The sequence below is a fragment of the Mobula hypostoma genome, chromosome 2 (assembly GCF_963921235.1).
Source record: "Mobula hypostoma chromosome 2, sMobHyp1.1, whole genome shotgun sequence".
Taxonomy (NCBI): Eukaryota; Metazoa; Chordata; class Chondrichthyes; order Myliobatiformes; family Myliobatidae; genus Mobula; species Mobula hypostoma.
Window position 1 is genome coordinate 146,871,659 of NC_086098.1, and position 23,879 is coordinate 146,895,537.

General features: G+C 43.4%; 1 protein-coding gene across 1 annotated transcript; it reads left to right on the forward strand.

The window, feature by feature from the left end:
* Nucleotides 1-806: 806 nt before the first annotated feature.
* Nucleotides 807-23,504, forward strand: tnfaip3 (tumor necrosis factor, alpha-induced protein 3). Its single transcript, XM_063073188.1, has 8 exons — nucleotides 807-1,390; nucleotides 11,194-11,384; nucleotides 11,828-11,975; nucleotides 13,688-13,858; nucleotides 15,266-15,446; nucleotides 16,983-18,031; nucleotides 19,710-19,918; nucleotides 22,458-23,504. The coding sequence occupies exons 1-8, from the start codon at nucleotides 1,084-1,086 to the stop codon at nucleotides 22,713-22,715; spliced, it is 2,514 nt and encodes an 837-aa protein (XP_062929258.1). The 5' UTR covers nucleotides 807-1,083; the 3' UTR covers nucleotides 22,716-23,504.
* The last annotated feature ends 375 nt before the right edge of the window (nucleotides 23,505-23,879 follow it).

The window sequence follows — 23,879 nt, forward strand, 5'->3', positions numbered from 1 at the left end:
AGGGTAGTGTGTTTGGTGTCTATAATGTGACAGTATATCAGGGTAGTGTGTATGATGTGTCTGTATATCAGGGTAGTGTGTGCAGTGTGTATAATGTGACTGTATATCAGGGTAGTGTGTATGATGTGTCTGTATATCAGGGTAGTGTGTGTAGTGTGTATAATGTGTCTGTATATCAGGGTAGTGTGTTTGGTGTGTATAATGTGTCTGTATATCAGTGTAGTGTCTATAATGTGTCAGTATATCAGGGTAGTGGGTATAATGTGTCTGTATATCAGGGTAGTGTGTGTAGTGTGTATAATGTGTTTGTATATCAGGGTAGTGTGTATAATGTGTCTGTATAGCAGGGTAGTGTGTGTAGTGTGTATAATGTGTCTGTATATCAGGGTAGTGTGTGTAGTGTGTATAATGTGTCTATATCAGGGTAGTGTGTGTGTGTGGTGTCTATGATGTGTCTTATCAGAGCAGTACGTATGGTGTGTATGTGTCTGTATATCAGGGTAGTGTGTTTGGTGTGTATAATGTGTCTGTATATCAGTGTAGTGTCTATAATGTGTCAGTATATCAGGGTAGTGGGTATAATGTGTCTGTATATCAGGGTAGTGTGTGTAGTGTGTATAATGTGTTTGTATACTAGGGTAGTGTGTGTAGTGTGTATAATGTGTCTATATCAGGGTAGTGTGTGTGTGTGGTGTCTATGATGTGTTTTATCAGAGCAGTATGTATGGAGTGTATGATGTGTCTGGGATCGACGCCAGGAACTGGCTGGGGCTCCACTGCTCCCCCTTTCGGCAGCCGAGCTCCCCTGAGTCGCCACCGCCTGGAAATCCCCGCTGGAAAGTCCGGCGTGTTTTTCCCCTCCTCAGCGGCTTTCTCCTGGCTCCACCAAAGAGAAGGGAGGGGAAGGTAGGAGTGTCGTCAGACAGGCTGCCTGCAGCGCGGCGGCGACCGGGAGCGGAGCCAGCCGCTGGCACGGGTATAGGGTTCGGTGCGGTGCGGCTGAGAGCCGAGTCGATGTCCGGGTTGCGGCCAGCCCGCTGAGACAGTGAGTGTGTGTGTATCCCCGAGCCGGCTCTGCGGGAGATGGCCGCTGACGGCAACCTGCTGCCGCAGTTCCTCTTCGCCAGCAACCTGAGCAAGTACGTGAAGCTCCGGGAGAAGATCCAGGGGGACCTGCTGAAGCCGAGCTGCGCCAAGAGGCTGATCCAGCACTTCAGGAGCCTGCACAGGTACACGGTGGAGCTCTTTCGGCAGAGTCACTTCAGCCCCCCGTTCCGGAATATGGTCCAAGACACTCTCCTGGACCGAGCGCTGCAGAACGCCCTGCAGGGCAGCTGGAACCTCAACTGGTGCAGAGAGGTCAAGAAACTCGTCCCTTTGAAAACCAACGGTGAGAATCTACACCTTCTCTAATCCGACATTTATTGTGGGGTTTTTTTTGTGCTGCATCGGATCCGGAGTAACAACCATTTCTTTCCCCTCTTTATTATCAAACGAACATATATATCACCTTGATAATAAACTAACTTTGAACTTTGAGTTTAAAGGACGACTAAATGATTGTTACTCCTGATGCGATGCAGAAACTGGTGTACTGAAGAATAACAACGAACAATCTTAAATATGTTGTATCGTTCCCTCAGTGAATGCTAGCATTTACAGGGACATTACCTGTAACTGCATATTGCCTTATGATTTATTATGTTTTAAGACTATGAGACAGAGAGGTATAATTGAGCCATTCGGCCCGTCGAATCTGCTCTGCTGTTCTATTATCCTTCTCAACCCCTTTCCCCTGCCTTCTCCCTGTAACCTTTGGTGCCCTGACTAATCAAGAACCTATTAACCTCTGCTTTAAATATACCCAATAACTTAGCCGGCAGTGAATTCCACAGATTCATTACCCTCTGGCTAACTATGACCCTCTGGTCCTGGACTCCCCCACTATAGGAAATATCCTCTGCATTGTAAAGAAACTATCTGCTTTCCAATGTACAGCTTGTTGTTTTTGTTGCATGATGAGAGTGAGTTATATACTGCCATTTCTCCAGTCCAGGGGAGCAAAGAATTAGCTTATTTTTTAAAATTACTCAAAGAGATCCAGCGCAGTGAAGACGTAAGTTATTGTGTAAAGTTGGAATGGGCCGACGGATTTTGTTTTTGGGTACGCAGGGAATTGGGGCTTCTAGGGGTGGTTTGGGGAAATGGAGTAGAGGTAGACATGAACATCAGCCCTGATGTCTATGGATGGTGGAGGAGAATACAAAGGTGGGGCAGCCTTCTCCTCCTTCAAGCTCTCCTGTTTACATTCCCTTGGATATTAAAAATAACATCTAAAGAAGGAACACCACGCAATCAATAATGGTTTCAATCTACTTAATTTGTTAGTATTTCCAATGTGCAAATAGTTGGTATGGTGCTTTCGCTTCTCAGTGAAAATCTCATGCTACATTTCCAAGGTGGGCATATTTTGTGGTAGACACTGTTTGACTTTTCGTTCAGGTTGGTTTAGGATCCAGGTTTTGGAATGCTTTCTAAATTTGTTTCGTGTTAGTCAATGAAATTTGATTTTCCATCATTTGTGATAATTCCACCTGATTTCAGTAAAATCCGCAGTGTGCATATGCAGTTTTTGAACGTGTTCTTTGAGCACGCTTACTGCAAAATTTTAGGCCTCATTTTTAAGCAAATGTACAGGAATGTGCTCAATACTGAATTTTCTCCTGAGACTGTAAGACATGGGAGCTGAATTAGGCCATTCGGCCCATCAGGTCTTCTCCACCATTCCATCATGGCTGACTTATATTCCCTCTCAAGTCCATTCTCCTGCCTTCAGTATACTTAATGATCTGGCCTCCATGGTCGTCTGTGGAAAATTGAAAATAAACCATCTGGGATTATTAGATATAGGTATTAAAAGCCAATGATTTAATTTGAGGATAATAAAGTTCAAACTTTTATGTCCCAATTCATAATTTGTTATTAAATTCATGACAACACTGGCATCTTCAGGAGTATATTGTCCACTAGCTCTGCACAGAAAGCTGGATAATTATTGCTACATAATGTAGTTTCTGAAAAATTGAAATTAACCTTAACACTGTCTCAGGCTAACTTTTACGTAGTTTCATTTTCAGTTTATATAGCAAAGCAGTAAATGACTGGACAGATTTGCATGCACTGCAACCAAAGTATTTGTTGAACAATGTACCGGGAATGTTCAGACAATATTCTTTGCCAATCAATATTTACTTTATATCTGCTGAATTTGCTAACATGCCATGCACATATGTCTACATTCAGAAATTTAGGTATTTTTGGTGATTCAGTGCTGACGTGTCTGGGGATGTGAAAATAAAGTCAATGGGGAAGAGCGTAGGTGTCTATTAAAATTAAAACTTCCCCTAAAAGTCCCAACTGTGATTGGTTGTATCGAATTTGACTTGTGTAATGCACAGACATTCCAAGTACCCAAACTCCCCGGCCACCCCCATTTGGAAATTCCACTGCATAAAGCAGGGTTCAGTCAGCCATACTTCACTACAGAGTAATGGTGACTGTCAAGGCAATGTGCAGTATTAGTCAAAGTGCTACTCATTTGGAAATTCCATAGATTACACCGGAATTTTACATTCTTAAAAAGGAAGTCCAAAGATTGAGCTCAGTGCATTCCCTAGTTGATTCATGTCGCAGTCCTTTATGAGAAGGTCCATGTGTATGTGGGTTAAATTTGGTTACAATACTTGCCTGGGTTTTACTATTCCTTCCTCTGTCTTCACCCCCTCTCTAACTCCGCCCCACAAAAAATGTACACATGATTCATTCAGCAAGGTTAATGAAAAGAGCGCAGGCTCTGTTTTACGGCACGTGTTATTGAAGTAGGCACTGTCTGCCATATGACCTCCATTATGGTTTATCAGAAAATTGTTCAGCAAGCTGAACAGTTCTTAGCATTGAGTGCTCGATAGAAAGCTCTGTGGTACAGGCTTTATGGTTGAATGATGGATGGTCCTTGCTTAGAAGGAGGCCATTTGGCCCATTGCCTTTGTGCTATCCCTCTACCAGAGGAACTTGATGGAACCTCCTCCCTCCCCACCCTCTACATCATGTTCTCCGCACATTTCTCTCCAACAAGCATTCATTCAAAATCCCTCTGGCAGGCCAGAGTGGAGCCTGCCTCTGCTACATCTGTAGGGAGTACATTGTGCAATCCAATCCGGACACCCTTTGTCTAGACTCTCAATTTTTAATGTGTCTTGTGAATGAACTATCTTCGACGCAATGTGCGAGGGCAACTTATTGGCTTCAGTTAACTGCCTGATATTAATTCTATTTTGTCTTGAAGAAAGGTGTCAGCCCGAAATGTTGACTGTTTATTCCTCTGCATAGATGCAGCCTGACTTGCGGAGTCCCTGCTGGAGTTTGTGATAACTGTTGGTTTACCAGGAGTGTTGTACACAAAGGGCCCAAAGCATCATTGAGGATCCCTGCAGCCCACCCCACAATCTCTTTGACCCAGTACTGTCAGGACAGAGGTACAGGAGCATCAGGACTAGGACTGCCAGACTGGGTAACAGCTTCTTCCCTCAGGCTGTGAGACAGAATCAAAATCAGGTTTATTGTCACCGTCATGTGACGTGAAATTTGCTAACTTAGCAGCAGCAGTTCAATGCAATACATAATCTAGCAGAGAGAGAAAAAACAATAACAAATAAAATAAAACATAATAAATAAACAAGTAAATCAATTACATATATTGAATAGACTTTTAAAAAATGTACAAAAACAGAAATACTGTATATCAAAAAAAGTGGGGTAGTGTTCATGGGTTCAAATTCCATTTAGGAATCGGATGGCAGAGGGGAAGAAGCTGTTCCTGAATCGCTGAGTGTGTGCCTTCAGGTTTCTGTACTAGCGAATACCCTGCCACCTCTGAGGTCTTGTCACTAGGACAGTGAGCTCCTGACTGCAATACACACACTTTGGATTATATTTTATTAACTGAATTGTGGTAATGTTTTTGTTTCACGTGCAGTGTGTTGACTTGCGTTTTGTACGTTTATGCAGGTAACTGGGTGGCTGTCCGGAGAGGGAAGGGTGATGATTCTGTGGAATTTGTTGCCACAGACAGCTGTGGAGGATCAGGTCACGGGGTGGATGTGAGGTGGAAAATGAGAGATTCTTGATGCCTGACAGGTTGCGGGGAGAAGGCAGGAGAAAGAGATTGAGAGGGAAGTGGATCAGGCATGACCATGATCAAAGGGCAGAGCGGACTTGATGGGCCGAATGTCCCATTTCTGCTCCTGTGATTTACGGACTTGTGGAGATTCTGTGGATGTGGAACAGACACCTGGATGTCTCAGATCAGATCCACGGCGTTCTAAAGGGGGAGGGTGAGCAGCTGGAGGTCCTGATACAGATTGGCACCATTGACATAGGTAGAAAAAGAGAGGAGGTTCTGAAGAGAGAATGTAGGGAGTTAGGTAGAAAGCTGGGAAGCAGGATTTCCAGGGAAGTAATCTCCAGATTGCTGCCTGTGCCACGCACCATTGAGGGTAAGAATAGGATGATTTGGCAGATGAATGTGTGGCTGAGGAACAGGCACAGGGGGCAGGGTTTCAGATTTCTGGATCATTGGGATCTCTTCTGGGGAAGGTATGACCTGTACTGAAGGGGAGGGTTACACCTGAACCCGAGGGAAACCTATATCCTTATGGTCTGGTTTGCCGCAGCTGTTGGCGAGGGTTTAAACTAATTTGGCAGGGGTTGGGAAACAGTGTTTGGGCAGAGGATTGGGCAGTTGGTATACAACTAGATTCACTGTGTAGTGAGACTGTCAGGAAGGACAGGCAGATGATAGGGGAAAATTGCAGTTAGTGGCATGAGTGGCAGTGTAACATGGGGACAAAATTTAAAAAAGGTGGTGAATATAGGACTAAAAATTTAATATTTGAATGCACATAGTGTATGGAACAAGGTAGTTGATCTAGCACAGTTAGAGATTGGTAGGTATGATATTGTGGGCACTACTGAGTCGTGGCTGAAAGAAGATCATAGTTGAGAGCTTAACATCCAAGGGCACGCATTGTATTTCAAGGACAGGCAGCTTGGCAGAGGGGGTGGAGTGGTTCCGTTGGCAAAACTGAAATCAAATCATCAGAAAGAACTGATATAAGATTGGAAGATGCAGAATCCTTGTGGGGTAGAGTTAAGAAACTGCAAGGGTGAAAAGATCCTGATAGGAGTTATATACAGGCCTCCAACCAGTAGCCAGGATGTGAGCTGCAAATTACAACAGGAGGTAGTAAGGGCATGCCAAAAATGCAATGTTACAATAGCCATGGGGGATTTCAGAATGCAGGTAGATCAGGAAAATCAGGTTGGTGCTGAATCCCAAGAGAGAGAATTTGTAGAATACAGACAAACAACAGGAATTCTGCAGATGCTGGAAATTCAAGCAACACACATCAAAGTTGCTGGTGAACACAGCAGGCCAGGCAGCATCTCTAGGAAGAGGTGCAGTCGACGTCTCAGGCCGAGACCCTTCGTCAGGACTAACGAATACAGACAACAGACAAGATGGCTTTTTAGAGCAGCTTGTTTTTGTGCCCACCAGGGGAAAGTCTATTCTGGATTGGGTGTTGTGCAATGAACCGGATTTGATTAGGGAGCTTAAGTTAAAGGAACCTTTAGGAGGCAGTGATCATAATATGACAGACTTCACCCTGCAATTTGAGAAGGAGAAGATAAAGCCAGATGTATTAGTATTACAGTGGAGTAAAGGGAATTACAGAGGTGTGAGAGAGAAGCTGGATAAAGTTGTTTGGAAGGAGAGACTAGCAGGGATAACAGCAGAACACTAATGGCTGAAGTTTCTGAGGGAAATTCGAAAGGTGCAGGATAGATACATCCCAAAGAAGAAGTATTTTAAAGGAAATATGACACAATCATGGCTGACAAGGGAAGTCATCAACAACATAAAAGCAAAAGAGAGGGCATATAATAGAGGAAAAATTACTGGGAGATAAAGGATTGGGACACTTTTAAAAACCAACAGAAGGAAACTAAAAAGCCATAAAAAAGGAAAAGATGAAATATGAAAGTAAGCTAACCAATAATATCACAGGGGATACCAAAACATTTTTCAGATATATCTTAAAAGAGAGGCGAGAAGAGAGATCGGACCGCTGGAAAATGGCGCTGGAGAGGTGGTGATGGGAGACAAGGAAATGGTGGACAAACTGAATAAGTATTTTGCATCACTGTTCACTGTGGGGATGCTAGCAGTACACCAGAATTCAGGAGGCAGAAGTGAGTGCAGTTGCTATTGCTATGGAGAAGGTGCTTGGGAAACTGAAAGTTTCAAAGATAGATAAATCACCTGGACCAGATGGACTATGCCCAGTTTTCTGAAAGAAATAGTTGAAGAGATTGTGGAGGCATTAGTAATGATCTTTCAAAATTCACAAGATTCTGACATGGTTCCAAAGGTCTGAAAAATTGCAAATGTCACTCCACTCTTCAAGAAGGCATGGAGGCAGAAGAAAGGAAATTATAGGCTAGTTAGCCTGACCTCAGTGGTTAGGGAGATGTTGAAGTTCATTGTTAAGGATGAGGTCTCAGGTTACTTGAAGGCACATGTTAAAATAGGCCAAAGTCAGCGTGTTTTGCCTAAGGTGAAATCTTGCCAGACAAATCTGTTGGAATTCTTTGAGGAGATAACAGGCTGGATAGACAAAGGAGAGTCAGTGGATGTTGTTTACTTGGATTTTCAAAAGGCCTTTGACAAGGTGCCGCACATGAGGCTGCTTAACAAGATAAGAGTCCCTCATAGTACAGGAAAGACACTAGCATGGATAGGTGACTGGCTGATTGGTAGAAGGCAAAGAGTGGAAATAAAGGGAGCCTTTTCTGGTTGGCTGTCCGTGATGAGTGGTGTTCTGCAGGGCTTGGTGTTGGGATAACTTCTTTTTACTTTATATGTCAATGCTCTGGATGACAGAACTGATGGCTTTGTAGCCAAGTTTATGGATGATACGAAGATAGGCAAAGGGGCAGTCGTGTAGAGGAAACAGGGAGGCTGCAAAAGGAGTTAGACGGGTTAGATGAATAGGCAAAGAAGTGGCAGGTGGAATACAGTGTCAGGAAGTAAATGGCCATGCACTATGGTAGAAGGAACAAAATCATGGACTATTTTCTAAATGGGCAGAAAATGGATCAGCCACAGTGAACTAGCAGAGCCAAAATGATGGGTCGAATGGCCTAATCCTGCTCCTATCTGTTATGGTTTTGCGGTCTTAAGTGCGCCTTGGTTCGGAGGAACATTATTTAATTTGGTTATACATATGTAAAGTCAGATGAGTCAGTTGTCAAAGTTGTTGGTAAGGATATGTGGTATGGATTGGTGTTGTCTGAGAGGGGTTGATGAATGCTGGGAACACTCAGGTTGTTCAGCATCAGTGGAGGGGAAGGAGTTAATGTTTGGGGACAGATGGGTGTAAGCTACACAGGAAAGCTCTGCAGTGGGTAGTCAAAACTGCCCAAAGCACCGTCAAGGGCGTATGTGCAGAAACGTGCTGGAAAAAGAGTCAGAACATCATGAGGGATCCCAGCCACCCTGCTCATGGGCTGTTTGTCCCACTCCCATCAGGGTGGAGGCCACAAGGCATCCACACCAGATTCAGCAGACTCAAAAACAATTACTTTTCCCCAAGCAGTAAGGCTGATCAACACCTCCACCCACTGACCCACCCCTACACACCCCCAACCACCACTACTTTATCATTTCCTGTCAGTCACCCTAAGTAGACACTCCTGTACTTAATGGAAATATAATCAATCTACGTAGATAAGCTATCTTATTTATTTTAATTGTGTTTTTTATAAATTTATTGTTCTTTATCTTATTGCATCTACATTGGATCCAGAGTATCTATTTCATTCTCCTTTGCACTTGTGTACAGGAACTGACATTAAACATTAAGTAGTCTTGTGTACACACTCCATAAAGAAGCAAGGATCAGAAGGAGTTAATTTACCTCTTGGCATTTCTCTTGGGATGTGAGTCACCCTATTTGTTTCCTCCATTTGCTTGCAAAGATCATTTTGAGGATTTCTTCAACCTCAGTGTGTCCTGCAAAGGTATTGGATATGCAGTTCCAATTTCAGAACCACAGACATAAAATAATCAAGTTCACGGTGAAATTTGTTGTCCTCAGACTGCTCATGTATGCAACCAACCTCCAGATCATGGTGCACCTATGTGTCACGCACAGCACATAAAACAAAATGATACCATAAATAAGTTCATAAAATATAATTCAAAATGCACACCGTAGGTAAACAGTAAACAGCTTGTTATCCTGGTGACGAGACCTCGGGGGTATTCATTAGTCTCACAGCCTGAGGGAAGAAGCTGTCCTCGGCCTAACGACAGCAGGAAATGCTCTCGATTGGTCACCTCACCTTTAGCCATGGAATTGTCACATGGAAGAATTGGAGAACTGTTGCAGTCGTGGTTACCAGATGTTGCGGAGATTTGAGGGCCTGAGTTATAGGGAAAGTTTGAATAGGTTGGGACTTCACTAGGGAGCATGAGGAAAGATTAGAGAGAGGTGTGCCAAATTATGAGGGGCATAGATAGGGTATATGCAAGCAGACTTTTTCCACTGAGGTGGGGTGAGACTACAACCAGAGGTCGTAGGTTAAAAGTGAAAGGTAAAATGTTTAAGGGGAACATGAGGGGGAGCTTCTTCTCTGAGAGGGTGGTGGGAGTGTGGAACGAGCTGTCGGCACAAGTGGTGGCTGTGGGTTTGATTTCACCATCAGAGAAATATAGAATGGGCGCAAGGCTGGGATGGGTATGGAGGGCTATGGTCCGTGTACAGGTCAATGGGATGGGGCGGATTAATGGTTGGGCATGGACCAGAGGGGCCAAAGGGCCTGTTTCTGTGCTGTCGTGTCTTATGACTCCATGACACTGAATGATCTGGCAAGTAGTAGCATTACGGGGAATACCCCTCACATGTGGAGTCATCAAACAGTACAGCCTGGATTACAGGCCCTTCGGCCCAACTAGTGATTGCTGACCATGGTGTCCACCCAGCTAGTCCCAAAGTCCCGCATTCAGCCCATATCCCTCTAAGCCGCGCCCCTCCACGTGCTTTTTAAATGACACTTGTACTTGCCTCAACCACTTCCTCTGGCAGCTGGTTCCATATCCTCACCGCCCTCTGCTTGAAAAAAAATTCCCCCGCTAGTCCCCTTTAAATCTTTCTCTCTCTCCTCCTAAACCTATGGCCCCTAGTTTTAGACATCCCTACTCTGGGGAAAAGACTGTCACCGTCCACCTTATCTATGCCTCTCATCATTGTGTGCGTTTCATCAGGGTTGCCCCTCGCTCTCCTGTGTCCCAAGGAGTACAGACCCAGCCTAGCCAGCCTCTCTCAATAACTCAGGTCCTCTCGTCCTGGCAACATCCTTGTACTGCTTCTCTGTACTCTTTTCAGTTTAAACACGACTCTCCTATAACAAGTGGACCCCCCCCCCGCCACTCCCTCAACGACCTATACAACTGCAATATGTTGTCCCAATTCTGGGTCTCAGTGTCCTGATTGGCAAAGAGCATGAAATGTTAAAAGCCATTTCCGCCACCTTGTCTACCTGTCTACACAACAAACTCCTCAGTCCCTCTGTTCCATTTCACTCCCTAGTGCTCTGCCGTTCATAGTGTAAGTTCTCTACTGGTTTGACTTCCCAAAATGTCTCATCTTGCACTTCCCTGCATTGAATTCTGTTTGCCCCGCCTTAGCCCATTTCCCTAACTGATCACGATCTTCCTGTAATCTGCAATAGCCTTCTTCAGTCTCAACAAGAACCTTTAACATTAGGAAGTTCTTGGAATTCATGTTGCGTGTCATTATTGTACTGCAGTCAAATTTGTAACCTCTGATGAAATCGATGTCTTTTGTATACTGCTGACAGTTGTAATTACCCCAGTGAAATCAATTCAGCTTCTGTGTGGGTGAACAATGTTCTCTTGTGTTGCTTATAGGAAAATGAAAAGCCAATTCTTACGAATGATTGTACTGGTGTTAAGCTCACCCGGCCGACTGTACCTGGGAGCTGCACTACCTTTACCAAAGTAGTTTCAAGACCCACCTTGAACTCCTCTCCTTTCTGTTTCTGCGGCAGGTGACGGGAACTGTCTGCTACACGCTGCGTCCCAGTTCATGTGGGGAATCCAGGACATCGACCTCACCCTGCGCAGGACCCTCTGGGAAGCGCTGACCGAAACGGACACCAGAAACTTCAAATTACGTTGGCAGGTTGAATCAGTCCGCTTACAGGAGTTTGAGGCTACAGGCCTCCGTTATGACACCAAGGTGAGTGAGCGGGGACTCTCGGTACTGGGTGGCTATGCTCTTAATGTTGGGTGGATTGTGGATTATTTATCAAGTTACAGTGGTTTCCAGTTAATTGGGTCATCGGTTAATCAGGGCAGCCACTTATTTGGGACAACTCTTAAAGACCGAAAATTAATCGAGAAAATAACCAGGATTCCCTTTTGTTTATTTGGGACACTTAATTAGGACAAGACAGTGTTGTTGGACAGTTTCTAACTAGCGTCATTAGCGTGCATGTTGTGTGGCTTTGATAGTTATAATACACAGCAGCTGAACAAAGAATAGAGTAATACTACATGGAATACTTCCTGTACCCTTTACGATGTCCTCTGTTGAGAGAGAATCACAAAGGATGTGGTTAACGAGTTTGGAACAGTTATCTTGCTCCATGTCGTATCTGACATAACATTTTTCTTCTGTAGAACTGGGACGAAGAATGGAAAAAAGTAGTTAAAATGGCCTCTGTATCTTCAAGTTCAGACCAGCTTGGACTGTCGTATGATTCGCTGGAGGAAATCCACATATTTGTACTTGCCAATATACTTCGAAGACCAATCATCGTCATTGCAGGTGAGTGTTGAATGGGCCTTTAAAAACAGCCTCAGAAATTATTGAGAGATTATATCATTCTTTGGAAATGTGGAGACAAAAACACCACACTTCTGTTCTAAAGGACGTCCCTCTAGTCTGAGGATGTGTCCTCCGGTCCTGGACTCACCCACTATAGGGAACATCCTCCCCACATCCACTCTATCCAGACCTTTTAATATTCAATAGGTTTCAGTGAGATTCTCCACCCCCCTCATTCTTCTAAACTCCAACAAGCACAGGCCCAAAGCCATCAAATGCCCCTCATATATTAACCTTTTCATTCCCAGAATCGTTCACCAATTGGATCCTCTCCAATGCTGGTACATCTTTTATAACATATAACCATATAACAAATACAGCATGGAAACAGACCATCTTGGCCCTTCTAGTCCGCGCCGATCTCTTACTCTCACCTAGTCCCACCGACCTGCACTCAACCCATAACCCTCAATTCCTTTCCTGTCCATATACCTATCCAATTTAACTTTAAATGACAACATCGAACCTGCCTCAACCACTTATGCTGGAAGCTTGTTCCACACAGCCACCACTCTCTGAGTAAAGAAGTTCCCCCTCATGTTACCCCTAAACTTTTGCCCTTTAACTCTCAACTCATGTCCTCTTGTTTGAAACTTCCCCCACTCTCAATGGAAAAAGCCTACCATGTTGACTCTTCTTAGATAAGGGGCCCAAAAGTGCTCTCAATATTTCAAGTGCAGTCTGACTAATGCCTTATAAAGCCTCGACATCACATCTTCGCTACTAATTCCTAGTCCTCTCAAAATCAATGCTAACATTGCGTTTGTAATGTGGAGATACAGACTAATGATGTGGCGATGGTTGTACAAATCCCGCTGAGGTACCTTTCATTAAACCAATTTGGAGTTAAAATAATAGTGTTGGTCACGGGTACCATGGAATTAATTTTTTTTTATGGAAGGAAATATACTAACTTTCTTAATCTGGCCTGAGTGTCATTACCAGGGCCACCACAATGTGGTGAGTACTCTTGAAGTGGGTGAACAAACCATTCAAGTTGAGGATACTTCTTGAGGGGCCATAAAATCGGTCCATGCCAGGGTATTGTTAAAGAAAGTATGCTTTAATGTCATTTGAGAAACATTGTTGCGATCCCTATCACCCACCTCACAATCTCCTTGACCCCCTACCATCAGGAAGGAGGTACAGGAGCATCAGGACTAGGACTGTCATACCAGGTAACAGCTTCTTCCCTCAGGCTGTGAGACTAATGAATACCCTGCCACCACCGGGGTCTCCTCACCAGGACAACGGGATGTTTACTGTTTACTTGTGCTGCACACTGCATGCATTTTCCAATTATATTTTATTAACTTATTTGTGGTAATATTTTGTTTTATGTGCTGTGTGTGGTATATGCTTTGTGGGTGCATCGCAGTCCGATGGAAAGTTGTTTCATTTGGTTGTGTATGCGTCCAGCCAGATAACAATAAGCTTCAACTTCACCTTGAATCTCTGAAGCTTTCCAGGAGCAATTTGTGGTGGTTTTATCTAGAACAGGTTTGGTGAGGGAGAAGGAATTTGGATCACTCCTTTTAGATTTCACATTGTGATTTTGGAACATGTGTGTTTTGGAAGTTTCGCATGTTCCTATGGAACAAAGTTCTTCTCTCATAATGTTGACTCTAATGTGCAGCTATTTCTTCCTACAGACAGAGTGCTGAGAAGCTTTGACAACAACACTAGCTTGGCCCCCTTGCACTTTGGAGGGATTTACTTGCCGTTGCACTGGCCAGCACACGAGTGCTACAAGTACCCCATCGTACTGGGTTACGATATGCAGCATTTTTCTCCACTCGTTGCTATCAAAGACAGGAATCTAGGTATCTATTATTTTATTTACTTTGATCAACTTAAATGTTCTTCTTCTTTCAATGGTAGCTAAACTTCCAAAGAGCTGGAAAAGGCGATGTATGTTAGGACATCTTGACCTGACCCAATATTCAGTGTTGATGTACCAATGGTGCTGTGCAATATCAGAGTTAAAATGTTTATGCATATTTTGTAAGCCAGGACGGATAAGGTGACGTGAGGATCAGTAGAGTTCACAATTTCCTGTTTGCTTCAGAAAGGAACTTCCATTTCCTCAGCAAAATGCACAATAAGCATGCGATGCACTATTGATCTATTGTGTATTATTAGTTGTGAACATTGATGTGGCTAATCCATTACTCATTTGTTGCTTCAGTAGAAAATTGAAGTAAATAATTTGACTTTTAAAATAGTTTAATAGTTACTTTCCTCAAGCAGTAAGGCTGATCAACACCTCCACCCACTAACCCACCCCTACACACCTCCAACCACCACTATTTTATCATTTCCTGTAAGACACCTTATGTACAGACACTCTTGTGACGAGCATCACTTTATGGACATATAATCAATCTGTGTATATAAGCCGTTTTATGCATTTAGATTTTTTCTTATTATGGTGTCCTTTAACGGGTGTTTTTGTTGTACTGCATTGGATCTGGAGTAACAATTATTTTGTTCTCCTTTACACTTGTGTACAGGAGATGGTATTAAATGATCTTTTAAGGTGGTTGGAGGAAAGTATAAGGACGTCAGAGGCAGCTTTTTTTACACGGGTGTGTGGAACGCCCTGCCGGGGGAGCTGGTAGAGCCAGTTACATTGGGGGCATTAAAAAGACTCTTAGGTAGGCACGTAGATGATAGAAAAATGGAGAGTTATGTATGAGGGAAAAGTTTGATTGATCTTGGAGTAGGCTAAAAGGTTGGCACAACATTGCTGGCTGCGGGGTCTGTGCTGTGCTGTAGTGTTCTATGTTCAGCCTGTAGTTCCTGATGAAGGGTCTCGGCCCAAAACATCAACTGTTCATTCATTTCCATAGATGCTGCTTGACCTCAGAATCAGAATCAGGTTTATTATCACTGGCATGTGACGTGAAATTTGTTAAATTTGGCCTGCTGGGTTCCTCCAGCATTTTGTGTGTGTTGCTCTGGATTTCCAGCATCTGCAGAATCTCTTGAGGTTATAATGTTTGCCACCTTTTTCCCCGTCCCATCCCATCAATAACACAATATAAATACAGGCAGTGCCACTCTGCAGCCAAGATGATTCAAACTCTGATAAAGGGCTCCCAAAAGAGCCGTAATGGTCTACGTTCTAACTCTGACCTGGTTTCCACAAACCTGTACAGTGAGTTTTCCTTCCATTGGAAGATGTTCAGAACACATTGCTTAATGGAACATTTTTTGTGCTCAAACAGAAATCTCTGCTATTCCGTTGGTCCACAATGGAAGGAGAAGATTTGAAGATTTCACCATGCACTTTTTGATACCAAACGAAGAAGAAAATAAAGATAAGCTGTTGGAAGAATACTTAAATCTGGTTGAAATTCCTGTACCTGGTCTGGAGTTCGGAACCATTCACCTGATTAAAGCTGCAAGGTGAGTGAATGTCCTGTTCGTTAATCGGTTACTCCCAGTTGTTGATTGGAAATTGCTTTGTTTCTGCTTCTGCCTGTGTTACACAGAAGTGAAAAGGTTAATGAATCAGGAGCTTTGATGGTTCTGGGGTTGTAGCCGCTGGAGTTTAGAAGAATGAGGAGAGGTCTCATTGAAATCTATCAAATATTGAAAGGCCTTGATAGAGTGGATGTGGAGAAGATGTTTCCTTCTGTGGGGGAGTCTAGGACCAGAGGACGCAACCTCAGAATAGAGGGATATCCATTTAGAATGGAGATGAGGAGGAATTTCTTTAGGCTGAGGGTGGTGAATCTGTGGAATTCATTGCCACAGGCAGCTGCGGAGGCCAAATCATTGGATATATTTATGGAGCAGGTTGATAGATTCTTGGTTAGTGAGGGCATGAAAGGCTACAGGGAGAAGGCAGGAGAATGGGATTGAGAGGTCAGTGGATCAGGCATGATCAAATAGGGGAGCGTACTCGATGGGCCAAATGGGCCAATGTCTTATAATGTCATGGTCATATCAGTACACACTGGGCAACTTAGTGTGAGTGTGATAAGTCTAGCCCGCTGAGCAAGATAAATGCACACTCAAGAGCCCAGGCCCAAAGGAGAATCCTTCCCGTACGTAGGAGGCCCAGTTGGTTCACCGTGTGATTGATCAGCCGCATGCAATCTCACCACATCTCCTGGTTTGGTTCACAAGTGTGTAATTTTTGTTCTCGATGGAGTAAATGTGGGGCAAGTGTTAATCATGTAATTAGAAAAGGTGGCATCCATCATTAAGGACTCCCATCACCCAGGACATGTTCGCTTCTCATCAATACCATCAAGAAGGAGGTACAGGAATCTGAAGACACACACTCAACGTTTTAGGAACAGCTTCACCCTTCCGCCATCAGTTTTCTGAATGGACAATGTATCCATGTACACTTCCTCATTACATTTTGTTGCACTGCTTGTTTTATTTAATTTTTTCATATATATGTTTTTCTTATTGTAAATTATAGGTTTTTATTCCTTTGTTTGTCATGTACCATGTCGTATGATATGGGTGATCATGGTCTTTCCATGACCATGATTGTTCTTTGCACTTTTTTCCTCAGAATTGGTTTGGCATTGCCTTCTTTTGGACCGTGTTTTCACGCAAGACAGGTGGCCGCAGCCATTAACAATGCTCTTCAGAGATTGTCTGCCTGGCGTCAGTGGTCGCGTAACCAGGACTCGTGATGTGCACCGGCCGCTCATGCGACCATCCACCACCCGCTCCCATGGCTTCCGGTGACACTGAATGGGGGGCTAAGCAGGTGCTGCACCTTGCCCAAGGGCAACCTGCAGGTTATCGGAGGGAAGGAGTGCCTTGCACCTCCTTTGGTAGAGACGTGCCTCCTTCCTGCCAAGCGTAGTTTTTTAAATTATATATTGCAATGTGCTGCTGCCACAAAACAATGAATTTCACCATGTATGCCAGTGATGTTAAACCTGATGCTGATTCTCATTCTTCATCTTCTTTCAGGCTCGATGAAGGCAATCTCCCTGAAGACTTGAATTTAGTGGAGGATTACTATCAGCTGGTGAACCACGTGTACAAACAGTGGCAGAAGAACCCGCCCGAGAAAAACCGACCCTTTCACAACCGTGTGCAAATAAACGGCACCGTATACCAAGGGTCTCTCATAGAGGAGAAGTGCTCCACGCAAGGGTGTCCCTTTTACTGTTCTGTGGAGACGAGGCCATTTTGTCATGAGTGTTTTGAACAGGCCAAGGCCACAAAGGGCGAGGGCAAACCGAAAGCTCAAGTGCAGCAGAAAACGAAGGGGTGCTGCCCCCCTCGGACTGAGCTAGTTGTCGGTGTGACGTCCCCGGATCCTGAGCGCGCGTCACGGCCTCGCTCAGCGCCCCCGACGGCGCCCAGTCTCGCCCTCTTCAGCGAAACAAATGCTATGAAATGCAAGGTTCCCAACTGTCCCTTTACGTTAAACGTTCAGCACAACGGATTATGTGAACGCTGCTTTAAATCAAGGACTGTGAGGGCAGGCAACGCTCCTGAGAGTCGAATTTCTGAGGCGAATAAACAGTGTCACACAGAGCTCAGCTCTGAGAGGTTGGGTTCTCCACAGGAGAAGGCCAGGACTAAACAAGTTACCGGTGAGCCTTCACACCAGGAGTACACCCAGTGTAGTCGATGTCTTCAGGACACTGTAACCACAATCAATGGACTGTGTAATATGTGTTTGTTAAAGACATTTCAAGGAATCGCTTCGTCTTCGCATGAAGACTCTGGATCTCAATTTTCTGGGCATGAGAGATCGCATTCAGATCCAAGCCAGGCTGCAAGGAACACAGGTCACACGTCGGCCGGCGATCAGCACCAGACCCCCAACGTTTGGGGTGCTGCTGGTGGGGCACAGCTGCCCGAGACCACAATACAAAACCGAGCCGCCCTCGGTCCCGAAGAAGCACACAGAGCCCACCAATCGTGCAGGAACTCTGGATGCCAGTTCTTTGGAACAAAGGAAAACTATGGTTACTGCACCATCTGCTATATTGCCTACAGAGAAAATGGTAAGCTGTGTAGTGTTTACAATTCAAAGTAATATTCCAACGTTTCTGTGCCTTGTGTCACTTTATGGACATACGATCAATCTAAATATATAAGATACCTTGTGTAGTTATATTTATTGCATTGTGCTTCTTTTAAATTATTGCATTCTTTATTTTAATATTTTTTTTATACATATGCTGTATCAGGTCCAGAGTAACAGTTATTTTGTTCTCCTTTACACTTGTGTACTGGGAATGATATTAAATAATCTTGAATTTTGAACCTTATCAAAGTACGTAAATGTCACCATATACGACCCTGCAATTCGCTTTCTTGCAGGCAGTCACCATAGAATCAGTGAAAGCTACACGTAAGCAAAGCCCGACAAATAGCTAATGCGCAAAAGAATCTAAACTCCGTAAATAATAATAATTTAATGAATTAATAATACTGAGAACATGAGTTGTAGAGGCCTTGAAAGTGAGTCCACAGGTTGTGGAATCAGTTCAGTGTTTCCTAGGTCCTGATGAAGGGTCTCAGCCTGAAACGTCATCTCTTTATTCTTCTCCATAGATGCTGCCTGACCTGCCGAGTTCCTCCAGCATTTTGTGTGTGTGTGTGTGTTACTCTTGTTGACAACAGTGATTAAATATCATTTGAGTTTGTGTCGGTAGTGCCCAAGTGAAATGTGTGACATCTGCTGTGCCTTTACACCAGTCTGTTGTACTGCATTCATTTCCTGTCGGCAACTTCACTTTCTCTCTGGTTCACTCAAAGAGAAGTTAAGAAAACTCCTGAGATGCACCGTGCTGTAGCAAGCAATCCCCATTATCTGTCATTACATCTCTCTGATATTTCGGCCTCAGATTATGGGGCAGGGAAGTCTTCTGCTTGCCGTTCAGTTGAACTTTGGTTCAGGTGAAAAAACGTCATCAGATTCAAATCAAAATACGTAAGAGAGGGTACCTGATTGCTGTCCTGTTCCTTAGATATTCTGCATTGGAGTTGTTCAATTGTCCCACTAATGACTAAGCAGTAGTGTTAGTCTCCAAAAGTTACAGAATTTTTACCTCAAATGTTTCTGAAGACACAAGTATTATCAGTACTCAGTGACTGCCTAGGGGTCTTATTTATTCAGAATGCAACTAACAAGAAAACTTTTTTAAGAAGAATGAGGAGGGATCTCATTGAAATCTATCAAATATTGAAAGCCCTCAATAGAGAGGATGTGGAGAGGATGTTTCCTCTAGTGGGTGAACCTAAGATCAGAGGACACAGGCTAAGAATAGAGAGAAGTCCATTTAGAATAGAGATGAGGAATTTCTTTAGTCAGAGGAAGGTGAATCTGTGGAATTCATTGCTACAGACAGTTGAGGAGGCCAAGTCATTGGGTGTATTTAATATGGAGGCTGATAAGTTCTTGATAAGTCAGGGCGTCAAAGGTTACGGAGAGAATGGGGTTGAGAGGGATAATAAATCAGCAATGATGGAATAGGAGAGCAGACTTGATGGGCTGAATGGCCTAATTCTGCTCCTATGTCTTACGGTCTTAATACATGTAGTTTAATTTTTAGTTTTTAAATTTGTTTTCTGTTTATTAGGCTATGAATTGTGCAATGCTGCTACTTGTATAAGGCTGTTTAATGCTAGAGTTAAAACAATATTTAATATTCATCTTTCTCTCTCCGTTTTTTACAGGTGAAAACTCTTCGGCTAACCTTTCGCGCCGGAATTCTCACCGCCCGCCTCAGAGTGACCTGAGATTCCAGAATATGCCTCGTTGTCGCGGCCAAGACTGCAGCACATTTGGAAACAGTCACTTTGAAGGATATTGTCAAAAATGTTTCATAGATACACAATATCAAAGATACAGGGAAGCAACGGGGTCTAAAGACAATCCCGGCACTGTAAGTGGATGATATTTACTGCAGTTGAATGTAGAACATTAACCTGCACTTTGAAATGATGATTCAGAAGGTGATTTGGTCTTTGCTAGTCAGGGTTTAAGTTCAACAACTGCAAAGTAATATTGGAGCTTGGGTTTATTATCACTGACAAATAAGACCATAGGTTGTAAACCATTTGGCCCATCAAGTCTGCTCCACCATTTCATCATGGCTGACCCATTTTCCTCACACCCCAATGTCCTGCCTTCTCCCGGTAACCCTTCATGCCCTCACTAATCAAGAACCTATCAACCTCTGCCTTAAACATGCCCAGTGATTTGTCTTCCACAGCTGTCTGTGGCAACAAATTCCACAGACTTACCACCCTCTGGCTAAATAAATTTCTCCTCATCTCTGTTCTAAATGGATGTCCCTCTATTCTGAGGCTGTGCCCTCTGGTCCTAGACTCTCCCACTCTAAACATCTTCTCCACATCCACTCTGTTGAGGCTTTTCAATGTCCGGTAGGTTTCAATGAGATTCCATCTCATTCTTCTGAATTTCAGTGAGTACAGGCCCAGGGCTATCAATCGGCCTTCATACGGAAACTCCTTCATCTGCCGAATCATTCTCGTGAACCTCCTTTGAGCTCGCTCGAATATCATAAAATTAGTTTTGTGATAATACATCAAATATAAATTAAAATAAGAAATAAAATAAATCCTTATTGTAATGCTATAAAACTCTGGTTAGACCACACCTGGAATATTGTAAACACAAGAGATTCTGCAGATACCGGAAATCCAGAGCAACCCACAGAAAATGCTGGAGGAACTCAGCATGCTGAATATTGGAATACTGTGGTCGGTTCTGGTCACCTTGCTATAGGAAGGATGTGGAAGTTTTAGAGAGGGTACAGAGGAGATTTACCAGGATGCTGCTTGGATTAGCGAGCATGTCCTATGAGGATAGGTTGAGTGAGCTAGGGCTTTTCTCTTTGGAGTTAAGGAGGTTGAGGGAGTGACTTGACAGAGGTGTACAAGATGACAAGAGGCATGGATTGAGTAGACAGCCGGAGACTTTTTCCCAGAGCTAAAATGGCCAATATGAGGGGGCGTAATTTAAAGATGATTGGAGCGAAGTATAGGATATGTTATAGATACGTTTTTTTTTAATACAGAGAACAGTGGGTGTGTGGGCCACACTGCCAGGGGTAATAATCGAGGCAGATACATTAGGGACATTTAAGAAACTATTAAGTAGGCACATGGATGATAGAAAAATGGTGGCTACGTGTGAGGGTAGGGTTAGATGGATCTTGGTGTGGGTTATACGCTCAGCATAACGAAGAGCCTGTGCTGTGCTGTAATGTTCTATAAATGAAATGCATGGCCCCAAGATACTCTTGAATCTTCTGTTGCACATGTCCTTCCTGTCCCTCGTCAGGTCTCCCTGAGCACACGTCCACCCAACAGACGTTCCCACTGCCTCAGCCTGTCCAAGTATTTGATTATTGATCACATTTACATCTGCACTACCCCTGCCTTTGACCTCAGTCCTCTTCATGAAACTGCTTCAAAGCAAAGTAGAAGTTCTGACAACTCTGACGTCATTAGTTGTCATCACTGAGACCACCTTCGACTATGTCTTTAACCCCGGCCTCCTGCCTCATCCTTCTTATCACTGAGGCCCTCGTCCATGCCTTTGTTACTCTACACCTGACTACTCCAATCCAATCCTCAGTCTGCTTTACGTCATTTAAACCTTCGGATCCAGGATCTCAGTGGGACTGTCCCAGTTGAATGTTTCCCTGGTGTTTGCTGGTGTGTTTTCACCCCTAGTTCCGCAACTTCTCAATCTGAAAATTGCCAGCCTCATTTCTCAATCTCCTCCATTGTTTTCTAATTCCTCCCATTGGACTCTCCTTCCAGCCACATAACACTAACATATCTAACTTCAATTTTGGCCTGTGGACCAAAGCAGGATTTGGTATCTCCACAGTCCTTGGCTGTACCTTTAGCTGCCAGTACCTGAAGTTCTGGAATTCTCTCCAAATTCCCCCTCATCTTCCCCTTAGATATTTCACCTTTCACTCGTAACCTATGGCCTGTAGTTCTAGTTCATCCAACCTCAGTGGAAAAGCCTGCTTGCCGTTACCCTATCTATACCCCTCACAATTTTGTATACCTCTATTAAATCTCCGCTCATCCTCTTACATTCAACGGAATAAAGTACTAACCTTTCTGTGTAGCTCAGGTCCCGAAGTCCCAGCAGCATCTTTATAAATTTTATCTGTATCCTTTCAATCTTATTGATATCCTTCCTGTAGGTTGGTGACCAGAACTGCACACAATACTCCAAATTAGGCCTCAACAATGTTGATAGAACTTCAACATAACATCCAATACACTTATGAAGGCCAATGTGCCAAAGGGTTTCTTTATGACCCTACCTACCTGTAACACCACTTTCATGAGGGTAGTGAGGTGTTTGTGCATTTGTTGTAGTGTTCAGAGTTAAATGATAATTTATTTTAACTTGTTGTACCTTTGTATCTTCAGCCTGCAGATCGCAACGAGTTGAATAATCAGAGGATTAAATGTGCAAGAAGCTCCTGTGATAACATTCTGACATCCAATGACTATGAACTTTGCCTAAAGTGTCGGCAGGACAACCATGGCACCCCCCGAGATCCCGCCTCCAAACACCCTTCAATACTGCGCTGCCATGTCACGGGCTGTGAACATTTCGGCAACGAAAAGTGTAACGGATACTGTAATGAGTGCTACGCTTTCATTTCCAGTTACCAGAGAAAATAGGTTTCATTGCCAAGCCTGGAGACAAAGGGCAGTTCTTGTCCAAGAGGACTTGCTGCTTTTGGAGCCCTTCATGGGAATTAAAACATCAAATGAAAAGCTTTCTGAAAAACTTAATAAAGTTGTTTGATTTGTAATTTGACATATTTATTATATTAATAAATTCTTTTTACAATTGTATCCTGTTTGAAGTAAAGCATAAATTAGTTTTCATTCCTCCATACTTTATAATAAATAGAATTAATTTTGATTGATTGAAAACTCTAATAATGTTTGCACATGGAAAAGCAACTTCCGAATAAATTATTACTTATTTACAAAGCACGCGCAAACTTTTTTTGCGGCTTGGAGTTTTTAGTTATTTGATTTCAAAGGTTGTTCTGCTTTGTTACACAGAATATCTCAATGTGTTAATACATTAAATTTCATCATTCACATTTCATAATTAATGTTTGTGTCACTGGAATGCTTTATTTAAATTGTATGAACTGGGTGTGGATCATATTCATGGAATGAGGGATAGGTCAAACTTTTATCACCTACCTCTGTCCTCATAAAAGTCACACAAGGCTGTCTTGAACTCCAGTCAAAATTCAAAGTAAATTTTTCATGAAAGTACATAGACTGTCTGTTGCTGTATACCACCTTGAGATTCATTTTCTTGCAGGTATTTGCAGGAAAACCAAGAAATACAATAGAATTTATGAAAAACTATACATAAGAAAGACCGGCAAACAACCAATGTGCAAAAGAAGGCAAATTGTGCAAATAATAAAAAAGTCAATAAATAATACTGAGAACATGTGTTCGTAAAGTCCTTGAAAGTGAGTCCACAGGCTGTGTTCAGTGTGGAGGTGAGTGAAGTTATCCAGGCTGGTTTAAGAGCCTGGCGGTTGTAGGGTAATAATTGTTCCGAAACCCTGCGCTGTGGGACCTTCCCAATTGTAGTAGCAAGAAGAGAGCGTGGTCTGGATGGTGGGGGTCTTTGATAACGGGTTCTGCTTCTGGGGGAGGCACTCCTTGTAAATGTCCCCAGTGTGTGGGGAGGGTTTTGCCTGTGATTGACGGGGGCTATAGACTTCTCCATTCCAGGGGATTGGTGCTTCTATTCCGGGCCATGAGAAGACACATCTTCACTAGGATTCGTTTTCAGCTTTGACGAAGGCA

What these genes read in the sequence shown, in the direction of transcription:
- tnfaip3 (XM_063073188.1), top strand. Translation starts at nt 1,084, where the DNA reads ATGGCCGCTGACGGCAACCTGCTGCCGCAGTTCCTCTTCGCCAGCAAC. An exon ending in CACCTGATTAAAGCTGCAAG is followed by an intron (nt 15,447 to 16,982) that starts GTGAGTGAATGT and finishes ATCTTCTTTCAG; the next exon opens with GCTCGATGAAGGCAATCTCC. An exon ending in CTAAAGACAATCCCGGCACT is followed by an intron (nt 19,919 to 22,457) that starts GTAAGTGGATGA and finishes TTGTATCTTCAG; the next exon opens with CCTGCAGATCGCAACGAGTT.